Raw genomic sequence first — 11,684 nt, 5'->3', positions numbered from 1 at the left:
CGCTCGCGCTCTCTTTCCCCCGGGGCGGCGGGGGCGCTCTAGGGCCGCAGGTTGGAGGGGTCGGACTCCGGGATCTGCAGGATGCGGCACACGGCGCGGATCGGCCGCACCAGCTTCTGGGCCGAGGCCGTGGGTTGCGCCATGGGACGCCGAGACTCCGTGCTGCGCCGCGGGGAGGGCCGGGCCGGGGCTAGGGAGCGGGTGCCCCCGGAGGGAGAGAGGGAGCCGGGCCGGGGGGAACGCGCGCCCCGGGTCGGAGATGGCGGAGCTGGGGGAAAAGGCCGGGGGGCCGGGGGGAGGGGGTCGTGCCTGGAAGGGGGGCCGATCCCGCGACCCGGGAGAGAGGCACCAGCAAGGGCGCAGCGCGGAGCGGCGCGGCTAATGGAGGGAGAGCCCAGCGGAGAGGGCAGCAGGACCTCTGATCGCCATCGCCAGACGCGCAACTGAGAGTGGGGAAGCTGCTCCGCCGGTTTCCTCCTCCAGCACCCTGCGGGAAACAGGAGCCCGTGATTCGGCGGCCCCGCCTGGGCCTGCCCCCTCCCGGGCCCCGGGGGCTTCCGCCAACGCCCCGGCGATGCCACCGGCTGCGCACGGGGAGAATGAGCCCTTTGTTCCCCCCTCCCCCCCGCGGCACCCGGGCGCCTGCCGAGAGAGGCTCCCCCGGGGCAGCGTGCCAGCTTCCCAGCCGCCCCACCCTCCCGTGGGCCCGGCCCCGGAGCCTGGCAGGCGGGCAGCACCCCCACTATAGGTGCCAAGCCCGGGAACTGGAGCAAAGGGCGGGAGGGGCCGGACCAGGCCACCGATGGGGCGGGGTGCCCCCAGGGGTGCCAGGGCAGGGCGGCTGGGAGGGATCAGTGCCAGAGCTGGCAGGGGCAGTCGAGTTCTCACGGGTCAGTGATGGGCACTCTGACCCATGCCAGCCACCCCGTGCCTGCTGGACCACTGGCTCCTGGTCGTCTCCAGGTCTGGCACACAGGCACACTCACTGGCCCCACTCTGCCCAGCCTGGTCCTCATCTGGCCAAGCTGCTGTCCACCATTCCAGACCCAAGACCCCTTCCAAGGCGCGGCGCGGTGTCTTGCACTAGCCGTGCTAGAAGGGTCTAGACTCTATTCTGTTCTTGGTCTAAGGGTCCCGGGTTCACCAACTGCCCAGAGAAGAAGTGGGACTGATGCCCTCCCACCCCGTGTCCTGGGGGTCAGCCCCTGGCCTGGGATCCCAGTGTCTCCAGGCCCAGCACTGGAGAGGAGCCCATGGGAGTGGCTCCTGGGAGGGAGCAGAGAGGAGGAGAGGAAATGGGAACGCAAGGCACCCTCCACCCGAGGAAGCATCCCAGCTCCTCTGCGGGGGTGGTTCCAGAGCACAGACACAAACAGACAGATTCAAACACACACAGACAGATTCAGACACACACAGAAACCCACACGCCCAATGGGCGCTTCCCTTCCCCTGGGGCACCCACCACCCACCCGGCACAACTCCCCTGCCTCCTTGTGGAAGCCATCCTCGGCCTGCCCTTACCCAGCCTGGGACATGGGCAGTGCCACCCCACCCACCCCCGTTCCATCGAAGGGATGAGCTCACAGATGTGGCCAGCCTTGTCCTGGGTCACTGCACCATTCCTGGAGAAGGGCGCCCTGAAAGGGCTGGAGGGAGCCTTCCTCTCGAGGCCAGAGGGGAGGCAGGGATCCCTGGGCTGGCTGGGAGGAGAAGAGGGGTCCCGAGGAGAGGAGGCTTGAAGGGGTCAGCACCGGGCACGGCTTGGGTCATGTTGGCATAGGTTCTCCGGCCTTTTGCCTCCCCCCAGAGGCTGGCTCTGTGGCAGGGCAGGCTGGTAGGGGTTGTTTACATGACTGAGTTATTAACACTCCCTTCCTCCCCTGGCTTCCCTGAGGGGTGGCCTGGACCTGCGTGTGCCCGGGGAATTGATCACGGAGGGTCTAACCCAGAGTGCAGTCCCGAGGCCCCAAGCCCCATCCTCCTGTTCCTAGGCTGGTTCCGGGATGCGGAGAGGGGCCAGGGTGTGCCCGTGGCCCCCCATCTGTGTCCTCTGGCAGCCGAAGCTTGTGGGAGAGTCCAGGGGGAGATCCCTGCGGCTCGAGGCCTAGAAGAGGCTGGGCAGGCCAGGGTGGGGGTCTGGGCTGTCGGGGCCCCGAGGGCCGGTCACTGTCCTGCCCCAAGGGGATGGGGACAGTCCCAGGGGAGTGGAACGGACACCCATCCCACCCCATTTGCCAGTCTCTCAGGTCACTGGACTAGACCAGGACTCTCAGGACAGGCTCCTACAAATGCCCAGGGGGTCGTGGGGTGGGGTGGTGGGGTGGGGAGAGGGAGCCCCTTTCCACCCTCACCCATTTTCCATCCTGCTCCACAACCCAGAGCCCTTGTAGCCGGCTGTTCTGGGCCCGAGGACAGAGCAGGTCTGAGGAGACACATAAAGACACAAACAGAGGAGAGCCACGCACCGCGGGGACACAACAGCAGCTGCGCTCCGGGGACAAAGCGCGCTGACCAACGCCCCCCACGCACGCAGGCCCCGCGGCCCGCCGACCCCTGGAGAGCACCCACACTCACTCACACACTCACACACACACACACACGTTCCCGCTGACACGCGCGGCAGCACTCACAGCCGGCTGACCTCACGCTGTCCCCAGAGCCCCTTACCTGGGCAAGCACGAGTGCCCCTCGGGCGGAGCAGCCCCCTGCCCAGGGGCGGGCAGCGGGCGGGGGCGGGGGAAGGAGCCCCGGAGAGTCAGGCCAAGCTGCCACTAATCCGGGCGGGGAGAGGGGGGGCACCCACGTCAGAGCGGGGACTGCCGGGTGGAGGGCATCTCAGGACATCCCCTCCCACACACGCGGCCGTCTGGGCACCTAGCCCTGCTTCCCCAGCCCCTCCATCCTTCAGACAGCTGAGGCCGGCCTCCCCCCGCAACCCCCCAACCCTTGTGGCAGCGCCTGGGGCGGGGGCAGGGGGGAGGGGGAATACCGGGGAGATTTCTCCCAGGACGTTGGGGGAGGGGCGGAGGAAGGGAAGTGTGGAGATGCTTTGGGAGCCAGGAGGAAGCTCTGCGGCCGATGCCCCCTCCCCTCTGACCCACCCACCCACCCACCCACATCTCTACCTATTTCCTCTTCTATCTCCCCAGTGCCCCTCCCCCTCCCCCCAACCTTCCCTCCCCTGCAGTCCAGCCACCTCATGCTGCCCCAGACTCACTCAGGACCTTCTGTCTAGCAACCCAGCTCTGGTCCCCCACCCTGGGATTTCCCCAGCAGGGCATCATCCTCTTGCCCAGGCTTCTGCCCCTACCCAGCTATGGGGCATCCCTGATACTGGGCGGGGGGCGGGGGACAAGGGATGAGTGCCTGAGAGTTGTCTGCTCAACCCTCTCAAGGGTGGGGTCTTGTCAGCCAGGACTCCCCAACTCAGCCTGGGCCCGGGCTGTGTTGGAACAAGAGACTAACCCCGCTGCCCATAGAAGCACTGAAAAATGCAATAGTGAGGCCAGTGCACCTGGAGGCCAGAGGTGGGGAAGGGGGACCAGGATCCAGAGGGGCCAAAGAGGCAGGGAGAGAGAGGAGCTGCCTGAAGGTCCAAGGGACTGCGGGGGAGGGGGTGTGGTATGGAGGAGGCAGCAGGGAGACCTGAGAATGAAGATCCGCCGCACCCGGGAACTCGGAAGCATTGGGGGGCATCCCTCAGAAGCAGGCAAGGTGGATGGGGAGGCCGCAGTGGGCATAAACCAAGCGGGACTGGTACCCGGGCCAAGCAGAGGTGTGTGCTTCCAAGGGGACTGGCCTAGGCTCTTCACCTCCCCACCGATGCCCACGGCAGCGGAACCTGGCCCATCTGTGCTCCAGGCCAGTTGGAACTCTGGCCAGCTCTGATTCTGCCGGGGGAGGCAGTGGGCACGCTGGTGGGTAATGGGGATGGGGGTGTGGGCAGGCCAGGGCACAGCCCAACCTGCCCCTAGGGGCCAGGCCAGAGAGGTGGCGGGTTGGGCCAGGAACCCCATGCAGAGGGAGAGGGTGCCAGGCAGGTGTCTCAGTGATTCCCAGAGGGAAGCCCAGTCTGCATCCAGTGCTGCAGTCTCAGCATCACGTGTGTTGATCCAGAACTTGGATTTCCCCTTGCCCCTTCCCCTCTGGCCCTAGGAGGTCTTGGAACCCGTACAACTGCAGCAGATACTCACCAAACATGTTTTACAGAGACTCAGGCATTTTCAAGGCTCTTTGATGGGCACCCGGAGATTCACGATACAAAAATGAACATACAAGGTCATTCCCAGCCTCAAGGAGCTTCTGCTCCCTTGATGCGTGTTCTTTTACCAGCAAACATTTGCTGAAGCCTCTTAGGTGTCAGGCCCTATGCTGGGTGCTGTGGGTGAAGACTGGGGTCAGGCATGTTAACAGACTAATAAGGTGCTTCTGGTCCCAGGCTGGGAAAGTCAGGGGAATGTCACAGAGGGGGTGATGCTGAGCTCAGAAATGAGAGAACAAGTACTTCACCATGAACCACGATATGTCACCTGCTCTAACCACTATTTGCTCCAGGCCAGGATACAAAAGTAAGATGCAGATCTGTTCATTATGAAGCCACAGTGCAGTGTGGGAGGTGGTCTGGATGAGCAATCAACCCCAAGGGGGCATGGGGAAGGCTTTCAGAGGGCTTCCTGGAGGAGGTGATGTTTGAGTAAAGTTCAAAGGGCAGATACGAATAGGACAGAGCATGGGGGAGGGGTAAGAGAGGGGGACAGGAAAAGAGCCTGGAGTCACGAGTCTAGATTGATAAGGTGGGGAAGAGGAAGCTATCGGCATCTATATGGGCAGGAAGCAGAGGGGGTGATGAGCCTGCAAGCACAGCCCAGAACAGGGTGAGCTGGCCAGAGATCAGGAGCTTCACGAGGGGCTAGAGTCAAGGAAGGCTTTTAGGTGACATCTGATCATGAAGAAATGCTGCGACAGCCTGGAAGGAAGAACAGGAGATTCATACAGCGGAGCAAAGGCCTGGAGGCTGATGCTGGAATGAAAGAGATGCTTCCGGAGACAGAAATAGGAGCAGCGGGGGCAGCCAGGCTAATGGGAAGGCTGGGGCTAAGGTGGCCATCGGGACCATCTCTAACTCAGCCCCGGGGCCCTAGTGACCCTGCCACTCACTGTAAGGTACCATCGGAGGAATGCTCCCAGGAAAGCTCCCTTACCGGCGCACACTGTCAGCCTCCTGAAGCTGCTCCCTGCCTCGAGTTTTTATTTCATTTTGCCATTTATCACATGCTCCTCTGTTCTGTTCTCTCAGTACAGGGTGTAGATCGTGCCTTTCCACCCCTACCGAAGCAACCTCTGGGCAGACTTGCCTCAGGAGACAGTGCTCTGACCCAGGGGCAGCACAATTGTGGAAAATTGCTTCATTTCTCCAAGTCTCAGTCTTTCCATCTGTAAAATGGCCATAACTCCCACCTGACAGTCTTGTCAGGAGGATTTAAGGAAATCACCTCTTTAAAATGCACAAGGTCAAGGACACAATCAATGTTTCATCTCTGCTCGTTTCCTTCTCCTTTTCTCCCTGGCAAGAAACTTTCTCATTTACTCTAGTTCTGCACAGTGGTTAAGTATTCTGACTCTGGAGTCAGACTACCTGGTTTCCAAGCCCAACTCTGCCACTTACTAGCTGTGTGACCTCAGGCAAATAACTTGCCCTCTAGGTCCCTGTTTTCCCTTTTGTGAAATGGAGATTATAATAATAGTAAGTGCTTTGTAAAGATTGTTGTGAGGAATAAATTAAAACACGTTGAGGGCTCAGAGCAGCCCCTGCTGGGGCAGCCACAGTCTAGATGCTATCACAGACTTTGCACCCCAAATTTCTTAAAACATGCCTGGTACCTGGTAGATGCTCAATAAAGATATTTTGAATGAATAAATGAAGAGATAGGGCAACCCCATGAGGCAAGGGAACACCAAGATAGGAAATCACTGAACACCAATCTGTGAGGAGCTAAGCCACCCAGCAGATTAAGTACCTCTCCCGAATAAACCCGGATAATCCCCACACCAAGAGTTAATCCACACTCCTCAGGTCACTCTGGGTGACTACCCCATATCCCCTGTTCCCACCTGACACTCTGCCCCATCTCTCGCCTTAATCAGAGGTGGGAAAGGACAGCAGGCCTGTGGGTGGGAGAGGGGAGCAGCCCTGGGACAGGACGGTAAGACCAGGGCAGGAGCGGGCAGGGCTGGGCACTGGCTGCCCGGGGATTAAGGGATGAAGTGGGGCCAGCAGGCAGCCTGGGTCTCAGGAGAGATTCGAGGATGGGGCAGGCTGAGGACCAATGACCACAAGCAGCAGGGAGGGCCTCTGGAGGCCGGGCCAGGGTTCTTGTATCATCCCTCCAGCCTGCCAGCGGCCAGGCCCCTGCAGGGGCAAGGCTCTGCTCGGCCTCCAAGCCCCGCCCTCCTTGACCTGGAAGCTGAGGGCAAACCAGACTCTGGCAGCTGCTGCCCTCTCGTGGCCACTCCGTGGCGGTGCAATGCTCCGACCGTCAACCTGAGGGTTTGCAGACCTCGCCACCCCTGGAGGTGCCCAGAGGCCTGGCAGGCCCTTGCAGGAAATTGGCCTCCCCAGGCCTAATCTGCGCACAGCTCAAGCTAATCCCCTGTGAGATTAGCGTGCTGCCTGAGGTCCCCCCACACCTTCACTGCCACTGGCTTCTACTTCCCGTGAAGGCGCGCTTCCATCTCCTCCTGACTGCTTTCTTAGACTCTGTCCCTTCCCAGGGCTGTCCCCCAGCTCTTCCATCTCTGAGGTCCTCAGGAGCTTTCCATGACAGTACTTGCCACATCACAACTACCTGTCAGTGGCTATCTGGCCCTCCTGTAGTCTCAGGCCTTTCAGCACTGGTCCTAGACCCTGACTAGCCTGTAGCGGGCTGCTTAATAACGTGTGCTGTGAAGACAAGGACTACAAACCAGAAGAGATGGAGCACTTTTGTGAATTTATTTATCAAAACTTCCACAAACCCAGCCTCATTCACCAACACAAACCGTACAATCAGCACCGCCCCCCAGCCCCACACACACACACAGGCCTTGGAGAAGGCTGTCAAGTACTTTGAAGGACAGGAAGGAAGGAATGCAGCTGGGTGACCTTTGGGTTTTCCAGGGGCCTGGGGAGGGCTCTGGTCCCACACCTGGGAAGGTAGGGGGTGAGGAAGGCAATAAATAGAACCGTAAGCCCAGCCTGCTTTGGTACATCGTGGGCGCAGCCCTGCACGTGGCCGGGAACCGTCAGCAAGAGCCAGGAGGGCCAGGAGGGCTGTGGGCACAGCCAGAAGTCCCTCGGAAGGGCCCCAGCGCCCCGCAGAGCAGGAGGTAAGACCCGGCCTGGCTCCGCAGACCCTAGCTGTCCATGTCTGAGGGTGCGGTCTTTTTCCTTGTCCGAACCTTCAGGGAGCGTGAGGTGCCCTGTTGGGGGAGAGAAGGCAGGCACGTTGTGAAAGGTCGGGGCTGCGGCGGCAGGAAGGACAGCCCCCCTCCCTCGTGCCTGCCTCACTCCTGACCTCCCGGGCCAGAGGCTTCCTCTTGACCACACGCAGGCTCTGGCTACGGCCCAGCGGCTTCTCTCGGGGCCGGGCTGGTGGCTGGGGGACCACTTCTGTGTCGGACCAACACTCATTATCGGTGTCACTGTCTCGCAGGCCCCCTGCCCTGTACCCTGTGTGGAGGAGAAGGAGCCAGGAGGCAAAGCTAGGCATTGACACAGTCTGAGGGCCGGCTGACCCAGCTTTCCTCTGGCCCTGGGGGAAGACGCCATCCCTCTCTCTGGGGGGCACGGTTCCGGGTCCCTCTGCCCACTCACCGATGGGTGGCCTGCGGCGGGGTACCTGGTCCTCCAGGTAGAGGGGATCCTGGTACGTGGGGGCGGGGCCATCGGGGATGGTGCGCAGGTCCTGCATGGAGAAGCTCCGCAGCCTCCCAGCCAGTGCACCCTGACTCTGCAAGGGAGCAGGAGCCGCTGCACCACCTGACGGAGGGGGCAGGGCTTTGGGCAGAAGGGGCCTCAGGCAGGGGAGCGGCCCAGGGAGATCAAGGCTGACCTGCGAGCAATGCCTGGGGCACAGGTCCAAAGGCAACACGGCAACCCTTCTAGCCCTGCACCCTGGGGCGCCAACAGCAAGCTTGGGCCCAGAGACAAGGAGCAGCGGCTCATGGTCAATGTCAGAGCCAGGCAAGTCTGAACTTCAGCTCCATGCTCCCTCCAACTCCCCCACCTGTCACCTCTTACCCCGGCTCCCCCGGGATGGACAGCTGCTATCCCTTGGCTCCCTGACTGAGAGCTGGACCTGCCCAAAGGGCCCCGGGGGTGGGGTGGGCTGTTGGAAGGCTGAGGCCCAGGGCACCTTAGCGGCAGCCTGCACAGCAGCGGAGGCAGCAATGTTGAGGCCCCGCTTCCCAAAGCTGAGCACCGTCTCGTAGCTGCGCTCCTTGGCTTGCACAATGTAGGTGTCGATTTCCTGCAGACGACATCAGGGAGGAAAGCTCAGGCAGACAGCCCGGGTCACTCCTGTAGGGACCCAGAGAAACCACTGGGAGTCATGCCTCCTGGTCCACCCCATCCACAGAGCAAAGGGCTGCCCACCCACTCACCCACGCCTCCACCTCAATGATCCACCACGCTCCAGTCTCCCCACACCATCCCCAAACCAGCTTCCAGCCGGTGTTTTACACCCTCCAAAGATCATTCACCTGTGCACCCATCTGATTAGTCCAGACGAGGAAGAAGACAAGGCTCTGTCAAGGTCCCACAGTTCAACAGCAGCAGGACTGGGATTAGAGCCCAGATGTCCCCCAGTGTCTCAAGCCCCAAATCCAGGGCTCCTTCCCTCGCACCCACCCCTACGCTGCCCACCCTGCCTCCCCCTGGGGTACCTTCTCATGGCGAGACAAGGATGGGTGGACAAACTTTCGGTAAAGCATGCTGGCCCCCCTGGTGTAGGGCGAAAGCAGCCACAGCACAAACGCCATCTTGATCTCGTAGTAGAAAGGGAACCTGTGTGGGCAGAGGGGCAAGGTCCACCGGGGAGCCAGGCCAGGGACAGCCAGCCCCTCCCCGCAGCCCACAGAGCCCCGGTGCCCGTACCAGGAAATAAAGACGTCCGTGAAGGTCTCCACCGCCATGAAGAGTGCAAAGACGATCCAATACATCATCCATCGGACCTGGATAGCGTGGGGCGGGGGGAGAGGTCAGAAGCCAGAAGCTGAACCAGCAGTACCAACTCCCCTGTCCCGGGCTGACCCAGTCCAGAGATTCCAGAAAGCCCTTCCCACTGCATTCCCCTGGCACTTGGCTGGCCTTACAGAATTGCCTCTGAGAAACTGCCACTCATTCCTGTACCCACCCTCAATCAGCTTCACCCACAAGATCTTACAAAGAACCCCAACAGCCCACCCTCCATCCAGGCCCATGCTGCTTCAGGATATATCACCAGATCATACCCCTGAAAAAGAGGGAGGCCAGCTTGGACCCCACACACCTCACCAAATCCTACCACACCCCCCGCCTGAGCTGAGTCCTCCTGCCCACCCCCACACTCACATATTCACGAATGTTCTTGGTCTTCACAGCCTTGTAGGAAGCATAAGCTGGGTACAGCATCCCAAACAGCAGCCTGAAGAGCAGCCCCCAAAGCAGAGAAGTGAGAGGGGCACCGTTCCCCACCCCCAGCCAGGTGGCCGCCGCCTCCCACCCAGGTCCAAGGTGGCAGGTGCCTGCCCTGTTCTTCCTGCCTGGCTTGCACAACCTGCGCCTGAGTCAGAGCCCTGGAGGCCACCTCCCCACCCTGCTGTTTACAAACACCCCAAGCCTGCTCAGGCCTGCAAAAGTGGCCCTTGGGTGCATGATGCAGGGAGAGCACAAGGTGGGTGGGAAGCAGGCTTCGGAGCCGTGAGGGCACCGGGCTGATTCTTCCCCTGGACGTGCCATCAGGCGCAGGGCCACCAGATCCGGCAGTGCCAGGTTGCAGACATAGATATTTCAACCAGGTGCTGGAGTGCCGAAAGGTGACGAGTAGGACTGAGTGGGGAGGCTGAGGCCAGGATGGTGAGTCACGTGAATGCCTGCTCAGTTGGGAAGCGCCCACAACGTGCCACATCTTGTGTCTGCCAAGGGGCTGCTGGCCGGCCTGTGGTGCTCTCTCCCACGCCCCTGCCTGCAGTGAGTGTCTGAGTGCAAGGGGTTTCGTCTGGCCGGCAGCCAAGTAGGCTTGAGGGTGGGGGGTACCAGCACGCGCCCCCCCCCCCCATGTCTTGTGCAGGTCCACAGATCCGTTAACCCTTGCAGTGAATGTTGGACGGAGGGGAAAGGTGAGGGAGCTCAGAAAGCTCCCCTTTCCACCTGACATCCCCAGTTTCCACCCCAGGGGCAGGTTGAAACCCAGGAACAGAGGGAGTATTAGAACGGCCATACTTACACCACCAGGCGACAGATCATCCACGACACCATTCTGCAGCCTTGGGAGCGAAGGGAGATCCCTCCAAGAAGACGACCAGAGAGACGCTCACGCCACGGCGGAGGTGTAGGAACCACAGGGGCGCTAGGACTGCCCCTTTGTGGAGGCGGAGCCCGCACTAACTCCGCGGTGCGGAAAGCCTGAAGAAAGGGGAGATGAGCGGGCCGGGGCAGGCAGGACCGACTCGGGAGCCGGTACCCGCCAGGGCGCTCTTCCGCCCCACCGCGCCGCTTTGGCAGTTACAGCTCTGAGCCGCACTTCCTGCTCCGGAGAACGAAGCGTTCGGCCCTTGCCAGGGCCGCTGTGGGTCCCGGGCCAGGGGTGGCTGGTCGCAGCCTGCGCTCCTGCGGGTCCCCGGGACCTCAGTGCGCCCGGCCACCGGCACCGGCTTCGGGGCGGAGTTTGCAACTCACTTGAAAGTTGCACGGAACTGGGCGCTGCCCAACCCCAGGTCTCCGGCGCGGGGCGCAGGCGCAGAGAGGCCCCGGAGGGGGCGGGGCGAGGTCAGGGAGGCGAGAGGCCTGCCCGTTAAAGTGGCGATGCTCAGCCGTCTCGCGGCTGGGGCCCACAGGTTGGAGGAGCCCACGGAATAGGAAATCTGGAGGTGGGAAGCGGAAACAAAAAGGTGGGTCTGGGCGGGAAGAAACGAAGGGAATTCGGAGTCTTGACTTTATGGAGCTCTTTACTGGTTCCCCTCTTTTACCTCGTTTTTCCGCCCTCTGTAAGATGGGAATGGGCGTGAGATGGGTGGAGGTCCCGGGTTAGAGGCTCAGTTGAGAACTAAAGGTTTGGCTGAGCGCCATCAAATCTGGCTCTTACAAGCACTAGGTCAGGAGATGGATAAGCGCTTCAAAGATGCTGAGGTGACATAGACGGAAAGCGGAGAGGACTTGGAGGAGAGGGGATCCGAGGGACTCATCACCCCCATCCCAAGTCACCCTGAAGGGTGGGCTGCAGGAGTTGACTTCTCCCGCGTCCCTGGGCAGGCAGATTTGAGAGATTCTGGGTGAAGTCCTCAATCCATCTTCCCCCAAAGTTTGAAATTCCACATATTTTTGTGAGTCAAGAGCACAGATATCCCTGAGAGCTTTAGTATCAAGAATCGCCACTTTGTGGTGCATTTTTGAGTGCAAGGCTTGAACTTTACAAGACCCCTTTTTACCATTTAGGAAGTGGCCTCAG

The 11,684-nt window shown here is 61.3% G+C and overlaps 2 protein-coding genes across 2 annotated transcripts; both read right to left on the bottom strand.

The window, feature by feature from the left end:
* Positions 1 to 35: 35 nt before the first annotated feature.
* Positions 36 to 635, bottom strand: HRURF (HR upstream open reading frame). The gene has a single exon (XM_070459704.1). The coding sequence runs from the start codon at positions 141 to 143 to the stop codon at positions 39 to 41; it is 105 nt and encodes a 34-aa protein (XP_070315805.1). The 5' UTR covers positions 144 to 635; the 3' UTR covers positions 36 to 38.
* A 6,665-nt stretch (positions 636 to 7,300) lies between these two features.
* Positions 7,301 to 10,973, bottom strand: REEP4 (receptor accessory protein 4). Its single transcript, XM_070459699.1, has 8 exons — positions 10,464 to 10,973; positions 9,590 to 9,662; positions 9,134 to 9,210; positions 8,923 to 9,043; positions 8,394 to 8,507; positions 7,853 to 7,988; positions 7,554 to 7,708; positions 7,301 to 7,458 (listed from the first exon to the last, which is right to left on the bottom strand). The coding sequence occupies exons 1-8, from the start codon at positions 10,493 to 10,495 to the stop codon at positions 7,393 to 7,395; spliced, it is 774 nt and encodes a 257-aa protein (XP_070315800.1). The 5' UTR covers positions 10,496 to 10,973; the 3' UTR covers positions 7,301 to 7,392.
* Between the last annotated feature and the right edge of the window lie 711 nt (positions 10,974 to 11,684).

Source organism: Odocoileus virginianus, chromosome 31 (assembly GCF_023699985.2).
Source record: "Odocoileus virginianus isolate 20LAN1187 ecotype Illinois chromosome 31, Ovbor_1.2, whole genome shotgun sequence".
In the NCBI taxonomy this organism is placed as follows: domain Eukaryota; kingdom Metazoa; phylum Chordata; class Mammalia; order Artiodactyla; family Cervidae; genus Odocoileus; species Odocoileus virginianus.
This window is presented reverse-complemented; position numbering and strand designations above follow the sequence as displayed.